The sequence below is a fragment of the Mobula hypostoma genome, chromosome 8, assembly GCF_963921235.1.
Source record: "Mobula hypostoma chromosome 8, sMobHyp1.1, whole genome shotgun sequence".
NCBI classification, from domain to species: Eukaryota; Metazoa; Chordata; class Chondrichthyes; order Myliobatiformes; family Myliobatidae; genus Mobula; species Mobula hypostoma.
Genome location: NC_086104.1, coordinates 48,618,490 through 48,644,506, shown reverse-complemented (window position 1 = coordinate 48,644,506; position 26,017 = coordinate 48,618,490). Strand labels below are relative to the sequence as shown.

Below are 26,017 nucleotides of genomic sequence, written 5' to 3'. Positions count from 1 at the left end.
GAGCAGACTAGCTGGGCCAAGTGGCTTAATTCTGTTCTTGTATCTTAGAAGAACATACATATTCCAATACTCAACAATAATGCAAAACAGGACAATTATTATGCATTGGCAATCCAAAAAAAAATCTGAACATCTCCAATATCTGAACTTTTTTAAGTGCTGACATGATGTCATAAATGGCAAGATTCCCAAGGTGATACACAGGTCTCTGAGCAACACAGACAGTTCTGGGAGTGACCTCATCTATGAGCAGAAGTTAATAAAAACAAACAGAAAAACTCTGCATAAAGTGAAAAATGAAAATCTCAACATGTATTGAAAGAGTGGATTCATCAGCGTTGGAGAGAACATGTGACTCTTCACGGTATGCTGACCATGAAAGAACCAAAGATCTCCCACCATGAATTGAAAATTAAAGGCAATTGTGACTATTTGCAGAAATTTAAGAAAAGGCAAGGCATTAATTTTTTTTTTTTAATTATCTGATCACGAAGCAGCAGAAATTTACTAATGAGTTTAACAAGATCATCATTGATGAAAATATAACATCAGAACAAGTCAACAATGCTGAAGTTTTTACATCTTACATAAAACCCATAAAAGAATAGAATTCTAATATGGTCACGTTTAATCAACACATGACATTGTAGATGGGAACTAAAAACCTGCCATTGTTGGTTGTTGTTCAACAGCGGACTCAGATATTCTCCCAGTGCTGCTGTTCTGCTTTTGTTACTCTGCATACATTCTATCTTCATTATGTTAATGGTGTGTAATTATTTTTACTGTTAAGAAGGACAAAGACTGTTTACAGGTAGCACATAAAATCAGTCAGACATTATAGCAATTCCAAGTTATCTCATTATATATTCCAAAAACACTTTTGGCCCCAAGCATTTCGGATTAGGGGTACTCAACCAGTATCAAAGGCAAACTTTGGATACTCCAGAAAAAATGGCCATTTTAAGGGGAATGGTTAAGAAAAGCAAACAACATATAAAAGTATGAAGACAAAATGTTTTTTGTAATTCAAGAAGGAAGAGGAGGAAGAGAATCTGATAGTGAGGGAGAATGAAAACAGGCACATAGAAGCAAGGTTCAATGTAGAAAAATCATCAGACTTAATTCTTGAATTCTGGATGCAGCAGAATGTCAAGATTATGTGTAAGCATGAAATTGGTAGAAAATTGGAAGTGCATGAACAAATGATGAATGGGTGCTGACTAGAACCAAAGAGAATTGCCACAGTCTTATCCCATAGATCAAAAGAACCAAGTTTTGATTCTATCATCCTCCTTTGGCTGCCTCTGTACAGAAGTCTATATTACTTTTAATTATATTTTAACTCTTACATGTTTTATGTGCCTTAACACAAGAATCAGAATCAGGTTTATTATCACCGACTTATGACGTGAAATTTGTTAACTTAGCAGCAGCATTTCAATGCAATACATAATCTAGCAGAGAGAGAAAAAAATTATAATAAAACAATAAACAGGTAAATCAATTATGTATATTGAATTGATTTTTTAAATGTATGAAAACAGAAATACTGTATATTAAGAAAAGTGAGGTAGTGTCCAAAGCTTCAATGCCCATTTAGGAATCGGATAGCTTTGGGTAAGAAGCTGCTCCTGAATTGCTGAGTGTGTGCCCTGAGCATGCCCTGGGTGCTGGAGGTCCTTCATAATGGATGCTGCCTTTCTGAGACACCGCTCCCTAAAGATGTCCTGGGTACTTTGTAGGTAATAATGGAATTTTCAATTCATTTATATCTTAACATAAAAAATTTCAAAATATTTCAAGAGATTAAACACTCCTATATGCAGCTGATTACCACATTTTCTCCAAATGGCTGAATACTTCTCTCTTCAACAAGCTGCTTGTGTTTTCTGTCATACCAATCTTCTTTTCCATTACTGCCACCTCTCCAGCCAGCCATTCTGACATTATACTTGAGTCATATGGGACAACAATGGACTGCAGTAAATATTATGAATTGACAGGAAGCGGGGGAAGGGAGTGGGGTAGCAGGAAAGAAGAAATTTTAGAAAGGGTTAAGGAGGAAAATGAAAAAGATAATCTTGCATTGATTCTCAGACAATCCATGCCTTCCATGAAATAATTGCTTTAAAACTTCTCATCTTTTGCAAAGTTTTGCAACTGCCTCCATCTTTATGGCTGTACGACAATTCTATTCTTCAAATTCAGGCCATTCTTCAATAGAGGCCCTGGAAATCTTCCTTTTTGTTATTTTCACTTCCTTTATCATGCTACTCAAGACGTATTTCTTTTGAGGAACATTTTGAACACTTTTGTTCTAATATCGTTATTTTTTTCAGCTGTTACTATTTCTCTGATGATGTTCACATGAAGCTACGCGAGTTCTTTTACAACAGAAAGGGTGGATGTAGGGAGAATGTTTCCTCACTTGGGATAAACCTAAACTATGGGTGACTATAAGAAACACAAGATGTCATCATATATGTCAGAACCAACACAATTTCTTTCATAAAAGTTGCTGGTGAACGCAGCAGGCCAGGCAGCATCTCTAGGAAGAGGTGCAGTCGACGTTTCAGGCCGAGACCCTTCGTCAGGACTAACTAAAGGAAGAGTGAGTAAGGGACTCACACTTCACTTGTGAGTCGGCTGGGGTGATATACTGTGTCCGGTGCTCCCGATGTGGCCTTTTATATATTGGTGAGACCCGACGCAGATTGGGAGACTGCTTTGCTGAACACCTATGCTCTGTCCGCCAGAGAAAGCAGGATTTCCCAGTGGCCACACATTTTAATTCCACATCCTATTCCCATTCTGACATGTCTATCCATGGCCTCCTCTACTGTAAAGATGAAGCCACACTCAGGTTGGAGGAACAACACCTTATATTCCGTCTGGGTAGCCTCCAACCTGATGGCATGAACATCGACTTCTCTAACTTCCGCTAATGCCCCACCTCCCCCTCGTACCCCATCTGTTACTTATTTTTATACACACATTCTTTCTCTCACTCTCCTTTTTATCCCTCTGTCCCTCTGAATATACCCCTTGCCCATCCTCTGGGTTTCCCCCCCCCGCCTTTCCTTCTCCCTGGACCTCCTGTCCCATGATCCTCTCATATCCCTTTTGCCTATCACCTGTCCAGCTCTTGGCTCTATCCCTCCCCCTCCTGTCTTCTCCTATCATTTTGGATCTCCCCCTCCCCCTCCAACTTTCAAATCCCTTACTCATTCTTCCTTCAGTTAGTCCTGACGAAGGGTCTCAGCCTGAAACGTCGACTGCACCTCTTCCTAGAGATGCTGCCTGGCCTGCTGCGTTCATCAGCAACTTTTATGTGTGTTGCTTGAATTTCCAGCATCTGCAGAATTCCTGTTGTTTACAATTTCTTTCCCACTTTTGGTGAGAAACCCCTTTTAGGAACTCTCTTCTGCAAAAGGTGGTGGAAGCAATGTTTGAATTTTTTTTAAGATAGAAGTAAATGCTTATTTATTATTTTTTAAATTTATTGAGATACAGCATGGGATAGGCCCTTCGAGCCCTTCCAGCCACGCCGTCCAGCAATCCCCAAATTTAATCCTAGCTTAATCACAGGACAATTTACTGTGACTAATTAACCTACCAAACTGTATGTTTTTGAACTGTGGGAGGAAACTGGACCACTCAGATGAAACCCATTCAGTCATGGGGAGAACATGCAAACTCCTTACAGGCAGCGACAGGAATTGGACCCAGTTCGCCTGTACTGTAAAGCGTTGTACCAACCACTAAGCCACTGTGCCAATACAGAAGTGAGTGAAATGGTGACTGCATACAGTTATGGACATTTCACTTTAGGAAGGATGTAAGGTACTGGAGGGGTAACAACTTAATACAATGACAAGGCAGATTACTGCTCTTAGGTCAGGCTGTAGTTGCAGAAGTAGAACTCGTATGATTTCATAGAGGTGTCGAGCAAATAGATTAGTTAGGGTAAATAGATCAAAATTGTCCACTGGTAAATGGTTTGGAAACAGAGCACAAATATATATTGTGAATACAAGTAAAAAAATTGTATGGAGCAACAGAGCCATCTCTTGGTGTAAGTGCATATTACCTATTGGAAGTACTAGAGAAGTATTTTGTATATACAATAATAATACAAGTTGAGAGAGCATATAGAATTCAATCAAGCAACGATTAATCTATTAAATATACTCAATTCTGAAAAACTATTAGAAAAATATGAAAGATACCATAGAAATTAGAATCATAATGTAGATTCTAAAACTGTACTGAGAGAATAAAATATTTCAATTATGAGGCAAAACTAGAGAAATAGTATTTTGACCAAAATAAAACTTGCAAGTTTTTTTAAAACTCAAACCACAACCACTTAGTCTCATCACAATACTGAAATCTTCATTTTGGTGAGGTTTCCTATGTTCTATAGTATCTTTCACATTGTCATGCAATAGTTTATCAAACTTAAAGAGCACCTTTAATTGTATTTAATCATTGTTTGCTTCAAATTTTATCAGTTCTAGTGTGAAAGGTCTGAAACCTTAATTTATTTCTCTTTACTGTCTGACCTACAGAAAGCATTTGGTCTGGAAGGTGTCACCAGCAGTGTCTGGATCAACTGACAAGAGTGTCTGCAAACATTGATAACCTCACAATGCTTCAGGCTGTGGTTTAAGAAACCCACTATCACCCTGATACCCCAGAAAAACCAGATAGCATGCCCTAAATGACTACCACTCAGTGGCTCTAGCATTGCGCATCATGAAGAACTTGGGCTGGTCATGGCACGCATCAACTCCCAACTTTCCAGACAACCTTGACCCAATGCAATTTGCCTACTACCAAAACAGGTCTACACAGATGCTGTACATTTTTCTCTGGAGCACCTGGACAGTAAGGGCACCTATGGCATACTATTGTTTATTGACTACAGTCCTGACTTCAAACTCTGGACCCCGGGAGTCAATGCCTCCCTCTGCAACTGGATCCTTGACATTCTGACCAACAAACCATAATCATCAAGGATAGTTCAGCAACACCTCCACCACGATTATTCCAAACACTGGTGCTCCACAACATTGCAACCTCAGCCCCCTACTCTATATGGCTAGATTCTGCTCTACCTCCATCTACAAATTTGTAGATGACACCACTGTAGTGGGCCGGTTCTCAAATAACGCTGAGTCGGAGTGCAAGAAGAAGATAGAGAGCTTAGTCCCATGATGTCATGACAACAACCATTTCTTCAATGTCAACCAAACAAAACAGCTGATCCTTAATTTCAGAAAAGGGAGTGATGCACAAGGCTCTATCTACATCAATCATGTTGATGTTGAGAGGGTTGAGAGCTTCAAGTTCCTAGGTCTCCTCAAGTGCAATCTCTCTCCACTTAGATAACAGTCTGCTCAGATTCCTCTTACTAAAGTGCATGACTTCAAACGTTGGTACATTAAACTTTATTTATCAAATTTTCCTCATTCATTGGTGCAGAATCCAAATACCTTCATTAGCAAACTTTTTCAATCTGTCCTGTTCCCCAAGTTATTAATAAAGATAGTAAATAAAATAATAGTTGATACTCGTGGCATTCCACTGGTTACATCCTGCTAATCTAAAAGACATCTGATCATTGCAACTCTGTGTTCTATTTGATAGCTAGTCTTCAATTCCTGTTAACACAGTCTTCCAATGTTGTGACCTCTTATCTTGTGCACCAGCCATTTAATTATCATGTTTTCACTTTATCCCTTCTGTCCTTAACTCATCGTCTATGAGAGAACTTCACAAGCACAAGAATCCAACGTGCTGAACTGACCATTTAAATAAATGTGGATCTATATATTCATTACATAAAGTGATGATGCTTAGATTTAACTCTTTTTCAAATATGTTTTCAGTGCAAGTAAACAAACAACAATGAGCAAGAACTCTGGATGATTGATTGATATTCCTTGGACCAGCTAGAAAAGACTTTTCCCTGCTTCCCAATGCTTTGATTAAGACCAGTTTTAGCAATCTCCTGATCTGCGCAGTAATACCATGAAATGCATTTGCACAATTGAATCACTAGGAAGATGTGCAGGTGTGTGATTTAATTACACTACTTACATCTGCATCCAACTGTTTCAGCTCCTTGAGAATGTTAGAAAATCGGAATCCCCACTGCAATAATGGCTGACTGCAATGTCTATATAAGTGACTGTTGTCCTCCAATAAATCCTGTGCCAGAATATTATATGATAGTACTGAAAAATCAAAAGCTTCCTTTTGTTTTCCATTTGAAGTTCCTTTTGATTCACTAGTATCTTGGTTGTTCTTGTACAACGATGTAAAATCCTCCCAGTTTCTATGTACTGCCCCTACTGGAAACGAAATTACACATGAGAAAATCTGAAAGGCAAATATTCCACAGTATAATTACACAGCAATGTTGTGTGTGTTTTTTTTCATGAGACACTTTTTAAACAAAGCATTTTAATAACAACAGTTACAAATGCTCTTATTTTATTGCACTGCTTCATATCTGCCTGTCTGCTCCCGTTAACAGTTACGAATTATGTTTTTAAATGAAATACCAAACAAATTAGAACATTACCAATACTACTACTACAGTACTATGAAACTGTGCATTAGTTCCTAATAGTTATTGACTGAAGAATTCATCCAGTGTACACTGCTGTATTCTTTTGATTGACTGTAAATGAACAAAATCAGTGCAGCCACCTAATGCAGATAACGGTCTACCTTTGCAAAATGATTTCAACAATTGCGTCCTCCAAATCTTCATTTTCAGGTGTAACTTTCAAGATGAATGTTGTTACCTTCAAATTCTTCATAGCTCCTAACTTGCTGAAGTAGTGAAACAGTTTTATTTTCACTCCCGGCCATTTGTGACATCTTTAAGCCTCAATGGTTGAAACCACAGTGAGCAGTTAGTGTGGTGTGGTTAGCACAATGCTTTACAGGACTGGTGACCTGGATTTAATTCCCACCACTTTGCTTAAGGAGGTTGTACATTCACCCTGGGTTTCTTCTGGGTGTTTTGGGACTCCCGGAGTCCAAAGACCTACCGTTTGGTTGGTTAATTGGTCATTGTAAATTGTCCCATGATAAGGCTAGGGTTAAATCGGGAGTTGCAGGACGGCTCAGTTCAAGGGGCAGAATAAAACAATATAACAACATTTCTGAATTGCCTTACTGCTTATTTCTCACCAACCATGAGTGACAAATATCACTGCTTTTTGAACAGAAACACACACAATTAACACTATTTAAAAGCTGTTCGCTTTAACCACAGTGTAGTGTTTAACAGCCACACAGGTGCACGTGACTGACACTAATTAGTAACTGGGGTATATGGGGTGTCAGGGAGGGGTAGCACCTCTGGTGGGGGAACATGTCGCGTCCTTTTCAAGGCGGTTAGTCCGCCTTTGGTCCCCACCTGGCACTCAGCTCTCACCTGTGGCTCCCCGTAGCTATTTGCATGCGACAGCAGCCTCGACAAGCCGGCTAAACCAGGTGAGGGTAGCCGACGGGTCTCAAACCCTTGGTGAGATGGGGAGTTGTCTATTCCAGCATGTGAAGACAGACTCCGGCGGATTGAGCGGACAAGACCAATGGAAGGTCCAACGGTCAAGAAGGCGGTCTCTGCAATCATCGTGGAACGTGTAGAGCAGGACAAGACACAGAAGATGTCCTGGTCATCCACTGCGCCTAGTCCCATCTCCAGCCGTCTAGACTTTGTCTTGCCACTGGACCCAGATGGGAATTGCGAAGAGAGAGTGAGGCTGACGCTGCGCAACTCTCCCTCACTTAAATCCAAATCATGCACTAGTCTCGACACCATCATTATGGTGTCGAGGTCCTCATTGATGGACGAACAACAACAGTTAGTAACTGTTCAGCTGATTGTTCAGTAACTGTCTCCTGTCCCTATTAAGTGGCATAGAGTCACAAATAAACGAAGGGAATCCTTGCTATTTTCTTGATTAGTTTTTGTTCTTTAAGAGCTGTCTCAAATAAACAGCTGCTCCAATTAACCAATGACCCAATTAACTGGAATCCACTGTATATTGCTGTTCCTTCAACATCGCTGGTCAAAATCCTTAACAGCATTATGGGCATTCCCACACCTCAAGAACTGCAGCAGATCAAGAAAGCAGCTCACCAACACCTTCTCAAGCGCATCTGGGATGGGCAATTAGATGCTGGTTCAGCCTGCAAAGCTTGCCTCCTTTGTTTGAACATTAAGATTCAATATAAGAAATCCAGTATTCATTTAATTAGCATCAGATGGTAAAATGCAACAAACAAAAGTATGGAAAATCTCGATGACAAGGAAATGCTCACAAGATGTTTGTAAGGAATCTTCAAATAATATTATGTGCTTGTTGTCTCAGGGCAACAAAATGTTACTTATTTGCCAGGTTTAGCTAAATCAAAGGGCAAGGCCATTTCTTTACAATATGTGAAAATTCATTAATCTAGGATTAGATGCAGAGACACTTTGATGGTTCAAGCATTAGATTTAGAACAGGGGTTCCCAAACTGGGGTCCACGGACACCTTGCTTAATGGTATTGGTCCATGGCATAAAAATTGTTGGGAACCCCTGATTTAGAATCAAAGTATTTATTTATTGTAATTTTATTCAGCTGGAAGGTATAGTTAAGTTCAGTTGAGAAATGGAGAACCAATTTTTTTCACCCTTGAACAGTGTTGGCAGCTAGAAGGATTTCTGAAAGATGTTAATGACAAATTCATCGAATTAAGCATAGCAACTTTTTACAAAATAAATTCTCTTGCTAGAAAGCTTTATGCTATACTGTACATAGTTGGAGGGCAAATACCCAAGCAGAAAGTAAATTATATGATTATATTGATACTCAGAGCCCAATGAATTGAATACATTTCATTTCCTATGTCCACCACATTGGACATAAGGAATGAAATGTATTCCAAAACAAGTTTAAGATGGTAACTACATTCAACCATCATTTCACCTGGGTAATACATTCTTCATATTGGCTCAACAATTTAACCAACAACTCATCTATTAAGAAAGTCTAAGTATACTGCACTTTCAGACTTTATATTGTGGAACTAGTTCTTCAGCCTTCATTTACAAGTCATCATTAGCCATCAGTATCGAAACTAAAAGAACACAGCATGTTTCTGCAGTTACTGCTGATTTATTGTGGCAGTATCCCACTTGCACTCAGGTTTACTGAGCAGTTAAATGGTGAAATGCATCTTTAACAATTTTCCCGAATTCCCAAAAAATCACTTTGGGAGTCACAATTATGACAGAAAAAGTACTCAGGAAGCTGAATAGTCTAAAGGTAGATAAATCTCCCGGACCAGATGGAATGCAGCCTCGTGTTCTGAAGGAAGTAGCTGTGGAGATTGCGGAGGCATTAGCGATGACCTTTCAAAAGTCGATAGATTCTGGCATGGTTCCGGAGGACTGGAAGATTGCAAATGTCACTCCACTATTTAAGAAGGGGGCAAGGAAGCAAAAAGGAAATTATAGACCTGTTAGCTTGACATCGGTGGTTGGGAAGTTGTTGGAGTCGATTGTCAAGGATGAGGTTACAGAGTACCTGGAGGCATATGACAAGATAGGCAGAACTCAGCATGGATTCCTTAAAGGAGAATCTTGCCTGACAAACCTATTATAATTTTTTGAGGAAATTACAAGTAGGCTAGACAAGGGAGATGCAGTGGATGTTGTATATTTGGATTTTCAGAAGGCCTTTGACAAGGTGCCACACATGAGGCTACTTAACAAGATGGAATTACGGGAAAGTTACATACGTGGATAGAGCGTTGGCTGATTGGCAGGAAACAGAGAGTGGGAATAAAGGGATCCTATTCTGGTTGGCTGCCGGTTACCAGTGGTGTTCCACAGGGGTCCGTGTTGGGGCCACTTCTTTTTACATTGTACATCAACGATTTGAGTTATGGAATAGATGGCTTTGTGGCTAAGTTTGCTGATGATATGAAGATAGGTGGAGGGGTTGGCAGAGAGACTTGGATAGATTGGAAGAATGGGCAAAGAAATGGCAAATGAAATACAATGTTGGAAAGTGTATGGTTATGCACTTTGGCAGAAGAAATAAACGGGCAGACTATTATTTAAATGGGGAGAGAATTCAAAGTTCAGAGATGCAACGGGACTTGGGAGTCCTCGTACAGGATACCCTTAAGGTTAACCTCCAGGTTGAGTCGGTGGTGAAGAAGGCAAATGCAATGTTGGCATTCATTTCTAGAGGAGTAGAGTATAGGAGCAGGGATGTGATGTTGAGGCTCTATAAGGCGCTGGTGAGACCTCACTTGGAGTACTGTGGGCAGTTTTGGTCTCCTTATTTATGAAAGGATGTGCTGACATTGGAGAGGGTACAGAGAAGATTCACTAGAATGATTCCGGGAATGAGAGGGTTAACATATGAGGAACGTTTGTCCGCTCTTGGACTGTATTCCTTGGAGTTTAGAAGACTGGGGGGGAGACCTCATAGAAACATTTCGAATGTTGAAAGGCATGGACAGAGAGGATGTGGCAAAGTTGTTTCCCATGATGGGGGAGTCTAGTACGAGAGGGCATGACTTAAGAATTGAAGGGCGTCCATTCAAAACAGAAATGCCAAGAAATGTTTTTAGTCGGAGGTTGGTGAATCTATGGAATTTGTTGCCATGGGCAGCAGTGGAGGCCAAGTCATTGGGTGTATTTAAGGCAGAGATTGATAGGTATCTGAGTAGCCAGGGCATCAAAGGTTATGGTGAGAAGGCGGGGGAGTGGGACTAAGTGTGAGAATGGATCAGCTCATGATAAAATGGCGGAGCAGACTCGACGGGCCGAATGGCCGACTTCTGCTCCTTTGTCTTATGGTCTTATGGTATCCCTTTTGAACTCAGTTGGGACCTATGTAAGCACACTTCCTTGCAAACCACTTAAGCCCTGGTTTGGATGCTCACTTCCCGTTCATCTGGTACCCTCATTTTAAACTCACCTAGTTCTATTTTTCATGCTCAACTGAAATTAACCAGGGCTCTGTTTTCCCACACACTCTTTAAAATTACTAGGTTCACTGATATATTTATCATTTTTGGTGTGTAACATCATATTACTGGAATTCTATTTAGGCACTGGGCCAGACTGAAAAGGTCAGGGCGTTGGCGCCTAAGGCGAGGGATGGCTCAATTCAGATTGCTGCTACATGACTCGGCTCTGCGCTGAACTATGGCACTGCAGTTCGGAATGCTATTTGCTTGCGGTTATTGTTTGCATAATGTGTTTTTTTTCCTCTGCACATGGAGTGCTCAACTGTCTTTTTTTTATTAAATATATGGGTTCTTCTGGATTTCTTTATTATCAATGTTTACATACTTTGATAATAAATGTACTTTGAACTTCAAATACTAATAGGTTGGAGGTCTTGTGGATAGTGTGGAGGGCTGTCAGAGGTCACAACAAGACATTGATACGATGCAAAACTGGGCTGAGAAGTGGCAGATGGAGTTCAACCCAGATAATTGTGAAGTGGTTCATTTTGGTAGGTCAAATATGATGGCAGAATATAGTATTAATGGTAAGACTCTTGGCAGTGTGGAGAATCAGAGGGATCTTGGGGTCCGAATCCATAGGACACTCAAAGCTGCTGCACAGGTTGACTCTGTGGTTAAGAAGGTGTATGGTGTATTGGCCTTCATCAATCGTGGAACTGAATTTAGGAGCCAAGAGATAATATATAGCTATATAGGACCCTGGTCAGACCCCACTTGGAGTACTGTGCTCAGTTCTGGTCGCCTGACTACAAGAAGGATGTGGAAGCCATAGGAGATTTACAAAGATGTTGCCTGGATTGGGGAGCTTGCCTTATGAGAATAAGTTGAGTGAACTCAGTCTTTTCTCCTTGGAGCGACGGAGGATGAGAGGTGACCTGACAGATGTGTATAAGATGACGAGAGGCATTGATCATGTGGATGGTCAGAGGTTTTTTCCCAGGGCTGAAATGGTTGCCACAAGATGACACAGGTTTAAGGTGCTGGGGAGTAGGTACAGAGGAGATGTCAGGTGTGAGTTTTTTACTCAGAGAGTGGTGAGTGCGTGGAATGGACTGCTGGCAACGGTGGCGGAGGTGGATACAATAGGGTCTTTTAAGAGACTTTTCGATAGGTACATGGAGCTTCTTAAAATAGAGGGCTATAGGTAAGCCTAGTAATTTCCAAGGTCGGGACATGTTCGGCACAACTCTGTGGGCCGAAGGGCCTGTATTGTGCTGTAGGTTTTCTATGTTTCTATGAATAAAATCCAATAGTCTGAATTGTTTGGAAAATCTACTAGTGTGGTACCACTAAAATCTTAAGTGTGCCAAGATTAATAGTTTTGATTTAGTTCCAAGTTACAATGGTGCACAGCTTGGACAGGAACCTGCAGGTAGTGATGTCCCAATGTGCATACTGTTTTTGTTCTTCCTGGGGGTATAGGTTATAAGAACATAGGTGCTACCTGCTCCCCTCATCCCAAACCTACCATTTAATACAACATAGTTATTATATGCCTCTCTTCTGTGCCAGTTCCCCATAGCCCTCAATTCCTTAGGTTTGTCGGCTATCATTAGAGTAGGCCAAAAAGTAAATGCAAAATATTTTGTAGATGGTACATGGCACAGTCATTATACACCAGTGGTATTGGGAATGAATAGTTAAAGAAGTGGATGGGATATTGATTGAGTACTCTGCTTTTCCCAAGTTGATGGAGCTACACTCATTCAGACAAGTGAATGGTATTCCATCACTCCTGACCTGCATCTTTAGATGGTGTCAATAAACAAGTCAATTGCCAAAGGATTCCCAACTTTTGACCAATATATTTATTCTACTCAACACTACCCCTACAGAATGTTGATGGTAGGAGACTTGGTAATGTTAATGCCATTGAATATCAAGGATGGGTGGATAAACTCTCTTACTGCAGATGGTGGCTGACAGGCACATTTGTGGCATGAATGTTACTTGCCTTTCATCAATCCATGCCTGAATGTTGTCCTGGTCTTGCTGTATACAGATTTATTTGCTGATTTGAAATTGTATATTATACAAACATCCCCACTTCTTGCCTTATGATTGAAGAAAGAAGATCAATGAAATAGTTGATATATGTATTCCGGACACTGTTCTATATTGATGTCATTTGGCTGTGAGCTTGGCCTCCAACAACACAATTAGTTTCCTTGGACTCCCAACTATTGGAGCATTTTGCCCTGATAACTAACTCGAGTTTTAATGGAGCTCTTTGACACCAAACTCAGAAAAAGCTCTCTTGATGCCTAAAACACTCACTTCCACTTCAACTCTGTATATAGCTCTCTGACACTTCTTTGTACCAAGGCTGTGATAAAGTCCGGAGTTGAGTGGCCCTGATGAAATCCTCAGTTGGCAAATGACATTTGATAGTATTGCTGATGACATTTTCTGAAATTTTGCTGATGATTGAGAGCAGGTTGATTAGATGGCAATTAGCTAGATTGTGTTTGTCCTTTTTTTTAAAATGATGAACTTTCAACATTTTGGGTAGATGACAGAGTTGTACATGCTTGAACTTTATGGTAAAGGTGCCGATGTATGGGATAATACAAAATGATGGTACTGCATATTCAGGGTAACCGACATTTTGTTAACAACGGCAGAGTGGAAATGGAAGGAGGTGGCTCTGAAAATTAAGAATTCCATTAGAACTATAGCAAGAAAGGATTTTAGCTCAGAAATACAATATTTTAAGTTGAGGTGGAGAAAAGGAGGTAACAGTGGCTGTAGTATAGCTCTGACTCAGGTTTGATACTGACTAACACTGTTCTTCCCATGCTTGTGTAGGATTCCTTAGGATACTCCAGTTTCTTTCCATATCCCATGGAGCCAGTAAGAACAGATTGTAATAGAAATGTTATGCAATACAAGCAAATTTAGCCCATCAGACCTCTGCTCAATTTTCATGAAATTATTCCATCAGTTGTGGCACCCTATTCATTCCCTCAAATGCCTCTCCCCTATTCCATTCTAAAAGACTTCTTTTCCCCACTCTGCTTCCATCAATACTATAAGCAATGAATTCCATATTATTTATTTTTTCATTAAGTACATTTCCCTTTATATTTTTTGCCCAAATGTCAATGTCCTCTTGGGTCCATGAAGCATCTGTCAAAGATTATACCTTTCTAATTTTGATAAGAATGGCATTATAATTTCATTTCTATACGTGGATGTTAAAAATATGCAATCCTTATAAGTTTGAACAAATACAGGGACATTGCAACATCATGAGGTGCTTTACACCAAAACTGGTTAAATAGCATAAAGTATTAATGATTTTTACCTTTTAGGTTTCTGTTTTCTTGACCTTTGACCCTGCTGGAGCTACACAAATTTTCCAATTCACTGTCCTGCAAAGCCTCACAGTTAGTTTTGTCCTGTGTTGCTTGATTTGCGTCATTTAATTTCAAATGATTCTTATTTTCTGGATCATGCTTTCTTCGTTTAGGTTGATGTACATCTACATTTGGTTCCATGGAACAACCCGATGTTCGACTTGTGTAAGAATTAAAAGTTTGCTGTGTAGAACTACCCCTTGTCCATGAACTACCATAAAAGAACAACGGTGGTCTCTGATGGAAGGGGAGAGAACTCCCAAAACCTTGAGGATTTATCACCCAACGAGGACAGGAGAAGTCTGGAAAGTTATGAAACAACTGAGGAGTTGGTAAGCGAACAATACTGTTCCTGCCCAAATTCTGCAGATGACGAATAATCATATGGTGGCTAGAGAAAAAAAAACAAAATATTTATCATAATGGAGTGCAGAGTTTATTTCTAAGAGTAATACAAAAGATGCTTAAAAAATGTATACTTTAAATGCAACTGCAGGCAACCCCGATGGAAGTTAGGGGTGGGGAGGATTGCATTCCCAGAAATGGTCTGTAACATGAGTAAAGCCACATCATTTACGCATGTGTCAAAGAAACACAAGTTGAAAAAAGAAATTGTGTTGATTTATTTACTTCTTTTCTACACAAATTCAATGGTAGAAAATTTTGTCCTGTATTTCAAATTTTTGGGCAGTGATCTGTCAATTCTAAAAGGAAGAATCTTCATAAACCAAATTGCTGGAAGCAAGGGTTGTCAAACATGTGTATGGAAGAAAAGAAATAAATAACAGAATTTATTATTTTAAGCTTGCATTTCTTGCTTCATGTTACAGAAAATTTAGATGTGGACCACTTTCTAGAAATGTACCACCTCCGCTCCTTTTAAAGCAAGGACTGCCTACAGCTAAGCATGTTATTTATAAAATAAAGTGTACAGTAGTTTGTACCACAGAGCAGAGTAAATTTTTGAATTAATTTGCTATATTCTAAATTCTTCAAAGCTTTCTATTTTTTCAGATATCCATGAACAAAAATGTTGCTTGCATTCATATAGTTTACAAAGATAGAAGATAAAATACAAGGGTAATATACTATATTACTACTGGAGTCAAACAGAAAAAGTGAAGACACAAAATCGAATTTAAAATAGAGTACTACATTTATGCAGTTTCTTTAGGAAGTTGAAAGTAATTTCAACAATTCTCCCAAAAGTATCAACAAATTTGTTTTAAATTTCTTCATGCTACAGTGACTTGAAAAAGAATTCAGCCCACAGCCCTTTGTTCATATAAATGATCATTACAACCAGGAATTTTGATCAATTTAAATAAGAATTTTTATTTGTGAATCACATGCTCATTTTTTCACAGTAGAATCCAAAACACAGGGAAAAATATAAACTCAAGAATAACTAAAAATTTGAAAACTGAAACGTCAGCAATTCAAAAGTATTCATCTCCCTCTGCTCAGTACTTAGTTGAACCACCTCTCTCAGCTATTATAGCCAGTATTCTTTTCGGATAGGTCTCTATTCGCTTTGCAGAACATGATGGAGCAAGATTTGCCTATTCCTCCTCCTAAAATTATTCAAGCTGTGCCAGATTACTTGGGGAGTAGCAGTGGACAACAACCTTGAGGTCTTGCCAGAGATGGAAACTACCAGGAACTCTAACAAGGAGGAACCCATTGTTACTGCCCGTCTTCCCTATACTTCTAGTTTCTGGAAGGATCGCTAGGATATTGAAGAAATAACGGATTAATACCATCCACAAACTCGTAAGGAAACTCAAATCACAGCTTATGCGGGTCAAAGATGACCTGGGACTCAGGTTGGCTGGCGTTTACAGGATTCCTTATGAATGCAGAGCAGCGTATATCAGCCAGACAGCAGAAAGCTATATCAAGGAGCACAGGAGGTGATACCCGGTGAAATCGGCTATGGCACAACACTGCATTTACAATGGCCATAGGATTGAGTTCGACAGCACAAAACTACTGTGCTGCATCAATGGCTTTTGGGACTGCCTGGTAAAAGAAGCCATTGAAATAAAACTAGATGAAAAGAATTTTAATAAAGATGAAGGTCTCGCTCTAAGTAAGAACTGGAATTCGACTGTAAACAAGGTGGGAGAGCAGAAACTTGTTTGGATGAGGACTAACCAATCAGGAGGGACAGAACACAGGGGTATAAATACCACCAGGCTAGACAATAGACAATAGGATTATTAATTAAACTGCACAAGATGGGGGTTGGTGGGAGAGTTTTTAATTGGATTAAAGATTTTTTGTTTGGTAGAAAAATTCAAGTTCGGATTGGATCAGAATTATCAAAACAGTACATAGTGGAAAATGGCACACCTCAAGGTAGTGTGATTAGCCCGTTACTTTTCATCATTATGATCAATGATGTCTTCACAAAGGTACCAGTGGATATAGGTAGGTCACTGTTTGCAGATGAAGGGGCCTTGTGGAAAAGAGGCAGGAACATGGACCATATAATCAGGAAACTACAAGGAGCAATTGATGAAGTGGTGGAGTGGGGTTATGATTGGGGATGTAGATTTTCAGTAGACAAAACTCAAACTGTATTTTTTACCAGGAAAAGGATTGAGGTAGGGAAGAAGTTAAGGATGTATGGGGTTGAATTAGAAAGGGTTGCATCATTTAAATTTCTGGGAGTTATATTTGATTCACGATTAACATGGGCAGACCATATCAGGAAAGTTGAGGAGAAATGTAAATAAGTAATAAATGTGATGAGATGTTTGACTGGTAGGGAATGGGGAGCAAGTTGTTCAGCTTTGAAGACAATGTATGTGGCTTTAGTAAGATCTGTATTGGATTATGGAAATATAGTATATGGATCAGCAGCTAGGTCTCTTATAAGGAAACTGGATGTGATTCAGGCTCAGGCCTTGAGAGTGTGCAGTGGGGCTTTTAAAACGTCACCAGTGTCAGCCCTACAGGTAGAAATGGGAATAATGCCTTTGGAACTAAGAAGGATGCAACTGATGGCAAACTACTGGGCTAACTTGCAGGGGCAAAATGATTCTCACCCTACTAAAGGAGTGTTGCAGGAGTGCTGGGAAAATGGGAGGTTTCAGAGGGATACCTTTAGTCGGGTAGGGAATGATATCGCGAAAGAATGTGGAGTATTTGATCTGAGGATAAGTCCTTCAGTAGTTTATCCGGTTGTAGCTCCATGGAAGCTTGTATGGCCTGACATAGACTGGCATTTGTTAGAGGTAAAAAGGAAAGAAAGATATAAGACAGCTTTGGTAAATGCATTTAACTGTCATGTGATGGAAAAGTATAGTGATTATACTCACATTTATACGGATGGTGCGAAGGAACCTGAAACAGGAGTGACAGGGTTTGGGGTGGTAATACCAGCAAAAGAAATTGGAATCAGCAGAAGAACATCTAATAAGTTAGGGGTGTTTACAGTGGAGATGCTGGCAGTGTTGGTTGCGTTGCAATGGGTGCAGAAAGCCAGAGAAGCCAAAGCATTGATATGTTCAGATTCATCCTCAGTTCTAGCAAGTTTAAGGTCTTTTCACACAAACAGTCGGCAAGATGTATTTTATGAAGTCCTTCAGTTAGTTACAAGAATTGCAAATCAGGGAGGTCAGGTAAAATTTCTATGGGTTCCAGCACATGTAGGGGTGAAGGGGAATGAGAGGGTGGATGAGTTGGCAAAGAGGGCGTTAAAGAAAGAAAATGTGGAAATGCACAATAGTATCAGTAAAGCAGAGGTTAGGTGTGTAATCTGGGAAAAAGTCAACCGAATATGGCAAGAAAGATGGGACAGGGAGGGGAAAGGGAGGCATTTATATCAAATACAAAAGAGTGTTGCAGTTACTAGGGTAGGTAATGGAAACAGAAGAGAGGAAATTGTGTGGACTAGGTTAAGGCTGGGGCACTGTGCATTAAACAAAACATTGAAAATGATAGGGAAACACCAGACAGGATTGTGTGAGGAATGTCAGGAAGAGGAGTCAGTAGAACATGTAGTTCTGAGTTGCAGGAAGTATGGGATACAGAGAGAGATGATGAGAAATAAATTAAGGGAGTTGGGGATGCAGGAATTCACATTAAAAGGGTTGCTGGGCATGGGTGAGAGAGCACGTCTGGGTATTTTTAGCATTTTTAAGGGGTACAGGGGTTTTTTATAGAATATGACGAATAAACAGGAATAGGATACTAGGATGGTCAAAGATGGGAGGGTGAAGTGTGTGTGTGTGTGTGTGTGTGTGTGTGTGTGTGTGTGTGAGAGAGAGATTGGGTGAAGGGATTTAGAATGTATGTCTAGTGCACATTCTGGAGCAGAGGGTGGCGGTAATGCACCATTAAGCTGGATGTCAACCGCCATAAAACAAGATACAGACAGACAGAATAGACAATAGGTGCAGGAGTAGGCCATTCAGCCCTTCGAGCCAGCACCACCATTCACTGTGATCATGGCTGATCATCCACAATCAGTCCCCTTTTCCTACCTTCTCCCCATATCCCTTCACTCCACTATCTTTAAGAGCTCTATCTTGAAACTTTTTTTTGAAAGAATCCAGAAAATTGGCCTCCACTGCCTTCTGTGGCAGAGCATTCCACAGAACCACAACCCTCTGTGTGAAAAAGTTTTTCCTCAACTCCGTTCTAAATTGTCTCCCCCTTATTCTTAAACTGTGGTCTCTGGTTCTGGACTCACCCATCAGCGGGAACATGTTTCCTGCCTCTACCATGTCTAATCCCTTAATAATCTTATATGATGGCTTGCCCAGGCATCATCCCTGATGAAGATGGCAGAGTTTGTCATTGAAACATAGTTATAATTGATAACTGTACCCGGCTGGAAGCCCAAGAAAAGTTTATTAGTCTTGCCAGAGATGTTTGATTAGGTTAAGGTCAGGACTCTGACTGGGCCACTCAAGGATGTCTATTTTCTTCATTTGAAGCCACTCCATGGTTGCTCTGGCAGCGTGTTTTGGGTCAGTGCCCTGCTGAAAGATGAACTTCCTTCCCAGTTTAAGCTTTCTGGCAGAGGCTGACAGGTTTTTATCCACAATCTCTCTATATTTATCAGCGTTCATCTTCCCATCAATCCTGACCAGATTTCCAGTCCCTGTTGCTGAAAAACATCCCCATAAAATGATACTACATCACCATATTTTTAAGTAGGGATGGTATTACCTCGCTGATTTGTAGTATTTGATTTATGCCACACATACTACGTAATGTTGAGGCCAAAAAATTCTACTTTAGTCTCATCCAAATACAAGGCCTCCTTCAACATCTTTACAGTATCCTCTAAGATGCTCTGCAATGTAAAAACATTGAAAAAATGTAAAAACAATGTAAAAATTTTTTTTAGCCAGGGCTTCTTCCTTACCACTCTTCACTAAATATCCTTTTTGTGCAAGGTCCAGAGATTGAAGGACCATAAACTTCATTTCCAGTTGTAGCCACTGACTTAGGCAGCTCACTCAGAGTGACTGTTCGCACCACAGTAGCCTCTCTTACAAGTGCCATTCTTCTCCAGTGAATAAATTTCAAGGGGCACCTGATCCATGCAGAACAGCTATGGTTTCATTTTTTTTTACCCTTTTCATGATTAACTGCACTGAGCTCCGAGCCTTTGAGATGATCTTGTACCCATCCCCAGATCTTTTCTTCACTTTGGTTGGGTCTGTCGAAAATTTACCACACTGTTGGACCTTACAGTGTGAGTGGGTATTTATTCTTATGAATTCATTGAAAACAGGTGACCCTCCAATTTTCTACATCAACAAATTGGGCGAGTTAGTAAGGTAATACTGTATATTGTTTTTCAGGAGGAGCTTAGGAGGGTTAATGGCACCTAACGGCGACTCCTTCGCTTGCACCTTCAGAAACAGCTCTATTTCCATTTGTAATATCTCCATTTTTCCCTTTCAGGGTTCCTTTGAAAATCCTGACCTGAATTTACACGCTGACTACAGTTCTTTGCAGGAATGTGATCTGCTCTTGGGGTTTCTTCGGCACACCAAGGGCTTGGCCTATGAGCTTCACTCGCCTTTGGAGGACTGAAATTTCGTGGCTCTGGGGGGTAGAGGGATCAGGGGTCGGTGCCTCTGCAGGAGATCGGTGTGTCATTGGCGACAGAAAATCTCTGGCTGTGTGCCCAGAGACCCGAGATCTTTGGGCACAGAGCTCGGAAAAAGCGACTTTTAACATCATAAATCAGCCAGTTGTTTGTTATGTCACCCCTCTCGCTGTGAAACAGAGACACCTCTTTGTCCCTTATTAGGGAGGGAGAGAGCCTGTGGTATGTCAAATACCGGATGAACAAGTAGTCTTTGGGGTAACTGCAAGTCTGTGTCTTTGCTGTTGCTTTGCTCACTCTTGAGTGCTCGGTGGAGGGTGCTGAAATTTTTTATTTTGCTGGTGGGGGAGGGGGGATTGTTGCTTGCTACTGTTTATGTGCGGGAGGGTGGGGAGCTGGGGGGGGACTTCTGAGGTTCTAACATTTAACTGTCATTCATTCTTTGGGGGCACTCTGTTTTCGTGGATGGTTGCGAAGAAAAAAACATTTCAGGATATATATTGTATACATTTTTCTGACGTGAAATGTACCTTTGAAAACTTTGATATTACACCTGAGGAAAGTTAGCGTAATAATTACAAAGGAGATGAGTATTTTTTCAGACTCATAATTGTGTTTTTTAATATTTATTTAACTTTTGAGAGGTTTTGGAATATTTCTTTTGACTTGACATGATGCACAATGTTTTATAAATTAGCTCAAAAAAGTGCTACTTCAATATACTTTAAGTTTACAAAATGAGTCAGTAAAATGTGAAAATTGTTGTGGGGGCTGAATACTTTTTCAAGGCATTGTGTGACACTAAGATATTGAAAAATAAAATGCAGGAACTTGATGACCAAGTTCTCAACATGTTGGAACACAACAAGTTTGCAGAAAATTACAAAGACTTAACAAAACGAAAAATCTAAGCAAAAATAACTTCGCCTATATTAACACCTTTTAAAGAATTAAAACATTAGCTTTAGGTAATCAATCAATATCTTTGGTTTGGCATTTACTATTTCTTCAAAATTCATGACAACCTATATTAATTTACCAGCTCAACCCTTCCACGGTCTTAAAAGAAAACAGTCAGAGCATCTAGAACCCACATACAACTGCATTATAATAAAATGCCCGTAGATGGTATGAAAAGGATACCAGGTATTGAACATAACTAATATAACCAGAAGCATCATACATCGTAGTACCACAATAAAACCTTCCAGTTTGCTTGACCGATGCTGCGAACACTAAGGATGCAAAATTAAGATGTTTTTACAAATACTACCAAAATGATCAAAATGTGACATGTGCCTTTATCAGCCTCTTGTTCGTAGAATCTTGGCTTGTGCAACTGGGTTCTCAAATTTATTTTCCCACAATAACAATCAAGTTTCCAAATAAACATAATTAATTTGGAACGATCTGAAAAGGCACTATATGTAAGAAAAGTTAATTTCTAACAGTGTTAAATTTTTAAATTATTTAAAAAAAAATCTCTGCATATGCAATTGCACTTTCATCCAGGTTAATGCTTTGGTAACAGTTAGCATGGCTTTGCTAAACCTTCAAAAACTTCAGATCACTACGGCCACACTTCAGATCACTTTGATAAAGATCTCAGATTCTGTTCTTCTGTAGAAATTACTTTGTTTCACACAGGGTGAACACATCTAAAATAAGAGTACATTTAATATTGTATGTGAGACGAGATCACAAAGAGGTGAAAGATACTGGTGTTCCACAGGAGTCCGTTCTGGAGCCCATACTCTGAGATTTTTATAAATGACTTGGATGAGGAAGTTTAAAACGCAAACAACAGGAATTCTGCAGATGCTGGAAATTCAAGCAACACACATCAAAGTTGCTGGTGAACGCAGCAGGCCAGGCAGCATCTCTAGGAAGAGGTACAGTCGACGTTTCAGGCCGAGACCCTTCGTCAGGACTAACTGAAGGAAGAGTTAGTAAGAGATTTGAAAGTGGGAGGGGGAGGGGGAGATCCAAAATGATAGGAGAAGACTGGAGTGGGAGGGATGGAGCCAAGAGCTGGACAGGTGATTGGCAAAGGGGATATGAGAGGATCATGGGACAGGAGGTCCGGGGAGAGAGGGGGGAACCCAGAGGATGGGCAAGGGGTATAGTCAGAGGGACAGAGGGAGAAAAAGGAGAGAGGGAGAAAGAATGTGTGTATATAAATAAATAACGGATGGGGTACGAGGGGGAGGTGGGGCATTAGCGGAAGTTAATGTTCATGCCATCAGGTTGGAGGCTACCCAGACGGAATATAAGGTGTTGTTCTTCCAACCTGAGTGTGGCTTCATCTTTACAGTAGAGGAGGCGTGGACAGACATGTCAGAATGGAAGTGGTGGAGTGGGTACATTTGCAGACGATATGAAGATTGGAGGTATTGTGGATAGTGCAGAAGGTTGCCTTAAGTTACAAAGGGATATAGACAGGATGCACAGTTGGGCAGAGAAGTGGCAGGTAGCGTTCAGTCTGGAAAAGTGTTAAGTGATACACCTTGGAAGATCAAACTTGAAGGCAGAGTCCAAAGTTAACAACAGGATTCTTAACAGTTTAGAGGAACAGAGTCCATACAGTAGATCCAGCAAAACTGCCACACAAGTTGATAGGGTGGCATATTGTGTGCTGGCCTTCATTAGTGAGGGGATTATATTCAAGAGTCAGGAGCTAATGTTGCAGCTCTAGAAAATTCTTTTTAGACATCACTTAGACTATTGTGTTCCGTTCTGGTCACCACATTATAGGAAGGATGTAGAAGCTTTAGAGATCGTGTGGAGGAAATTTACCAGGATGCTGTCTGGTTCAGACCACGTCTTAAGAGGAAAGGTTGAGCGAGCTAGGGCTTTTCTCTTTAGAGCGACAGAGGTTGAGAAGTGACTTGACAGAGGTGCATAAGATTATGAGATGCACAGCTAGGCCCTTTTTCCCAGTGTGGCAATTGCCAATATCAGAGATTTGTTCAAAGTGAGTGGAGGAAAGTTTAGGGGGATGTTACAGTTTTGTTGTTATACAGTGGTGGGTGCCTGGAACACACTGCCAGGATTTGTGACAGAGGCTGATACAAAAGGGACATTTAAAAGACTCTTAGATGGCTCAACGGTGTAAGAAAAACAGAACTTTATGGGCTGTGTAGGAAGGAAGGATTGATCATGGAGGTTTCTACACAGGAGGATGGCACATCACAGGCTCAAAGGTACCTACTGTGCTGTACTGTTCTATGAACTATGTTTAAATCATCAACTATTTAACAGCATTTTAAACTGTATTTGCAAAGCTAGAAATTACATGAGCCCCTCAAAGTTTAACTCAAGTAGTAACAAACATTTTTCAATTTTATTAAAAGGTCAATATTTTTCATTGCATCATATTAATTTCATACATTACAAATCTATGCTCCCAGACTGAATCTGTACGGCAGAGATGTTGGTATTGGTGACAGGAGGAAGGAAAAGGTGGACAACTTTATCATGAACTAACTAAGTACGCTAAATTCATTTAAAATCTTTCTACTTGCAGATTATTTTTCTGATGCAGATATGAATGCCAAGTGATTTCCTACCCTCTGAAATCCTGTGTATACAGCCCAGCAGAGTGCCCAAAAGGTATAAATCTGTGGCCACTCATTCTTCAAGATTGCTTTCCAAACTCTGTTGATCCAGTATCTACCAAGTCAAACTCACAAAACAATATGTAAAAGCATTAAAACAAAAATCTGTGTTTTACACATCAATAATTTAATCCAATTTCATTCACTTATTGTTGAACGGCTCACTGAAATATTAGCAAGTAAAATATATTTCAGCGTGCATTTATTTCCGTGCCAAAACAAGAAGATAATTCAACTTTAAACAAAATTAGCGAGATGTTCTTGTATCAAGAACGCAATTCCTCATTCTGTACCAACAGCTACAAAGTAATTTTGATAGTCTTCTTTCTCTAATTGAACTTTTAAGGAAATGCGTTTTTATTTACAGTTCACGCGGAACTAAAGCACTTGGGATGGAATACGATTGAAGAAATGCGCATTAAAGTCAATAACTACCACTTACGGAATCGCCAGCCAAAAGTTATTGCATTCAGTTCAGAGAACATGTCATCGGTGATGGATATCTACTCATTAACTCTGCCAAACCGGAAAAATGAAGGCTTGATATTTAGCAGCTCATTCCTAACAATTCCAGGCCTCTCCCTACACTAGCTTCCGTTAGGCCGGAAAATAACTGCGGCCCTGGGCATTCTGGGAGTTGTAGTCCTCTTGCCGGGGCGCCACTTGACCGCAGCTTGACGACTCAGACAGAAAACTACACCGAATGCATGCGCACTAAACTCAACTGCTGTTACCGTACGTATGTCGGCGTATGTTCGATTTACAGAAATGTATCGGGAAAATATAGGGAGCTTCAAAAAATTGTGGTAAATTGAGGCCCTCATCCAAATCTCAATTCTCTCCTCTCAAGCTCGTGGTAAATTATTATTAACTTACATGCAGTTGTACATACTGTAGTGTCGTCCTAGTTAATCGAACTCTATTGTGTTCCATTCGGTAGTCAACAGACGAGTCTATTAAAAAAGCTTTCCGAAAAAAATGTGGTCTACTGGAAATATTTCTCTCTTTTTTAGATGGCAGAATTAAACTAGGTAGGACTGACGCCACAAATGAATCATAAAAAAACGTCTACAATCATTTTACAGACTCGTTTTCGTTAATTCGCCTCGTCACATTAAAGCACCATCTTGACTCATTTTAAAGATTCATTCCTGAACTTGAGTTATATCTGTTGTGGATGGATTTATGCCAGATTGAAACAAATTGTAAACATCTTTCATTTGTATATGAACAGAGAGTCAACGCATTTTATTGTAAATAACTTTTATTGAATAAGAACTCAGAGTCAACGAATGTTTTTTCTTATATGTAAATAACTATTTTGTAATAATTCTGAATAAAGTATTTTTGGAGGAAAAAAAATCCTTAAACATCTGTAATCGAATACATATTAACTATAAACCTATTAAAACTAGGCGATTAAAATGCGCACCCAATCTCACCAACATTTACAATATAAAACCCGTTGATTTTAACCTGTGTTTTTATGCCCATACGACTATATAATTTCACTTTGACATGCACAACAAAAGCTGGTGATGGAGTACTTGGTTGATAATAATACCACCTCACCCCTTTTTTATTTTTATTTTTGTAAAATTTAACTACGTACATACATGTTTAATATATGTGTATGTGAGTGTATAATATAATATATAGTAAATCACACTTTTTTCTTCTGTTATCATGTATTGCATCGTATTGCTGATGTCAACAAATTTCATAATGTATATTTTGTGATATGAAACCTGATTCTGATTCAAACCGGAGTAACACACTATTTATACAGTTGCTTTGAAATCTTGTCAATTAAATCAACAATATTTGTGAGGGTTTATGTAACAGTATTTGAGGGTATGATATATTTTAATATTTGGTCAAAGCCCGTTTAATTTGATTTAA

General features: G+C 39.7%; 1 protein-coding gene across 5 annotated transcripts in view; it reads right to left on the bottom strand.

Annotated features, from left to right (window-relative positions):
* angel2 (angel homolog 2 (Drosophila)) overlaps positions 1–25,327 on the bottom strand; it is a 70,088-nt gene extending 44,761 nt beyond the window's left edge. Inside the window, exons 1-4 of one of the 5 annotated variants that reach the window (XM_063055800.1) lie at positions 24,992–25,327; positions 24,068–24,183; positions 14,371–14,813; positions 6,109–6,362 (exon numbers count right to left, since the gene is read on the bottom strand). In XM_063055800.1, coding sequence (XP_062911870.1) covers positions 6,109–6,362; positions 14,371–14,813; positions 24,068–24,132 — 762 coding nt within the window. In that variant the 5' untranslated portion in view covers positions 24,133–24,183; positions 24,992–25,327. Of the gene's footprint in view, positions 1–6,108; positions 6,363–14,370; positions 14,814–19,606; positions 19,734–24,067; positions 24,184–24,557; positions 24,965–24,991 lie in introns of those variants that run through there. The other 4 variants (XM_063055799.1, XM_063055801.1, XM_063055802.1 and 1 more) reach the window with 4 other exon arrangements.
* Between the last annotated feature and the right edge of the window lie 690 nt (positions 25,328–26,017).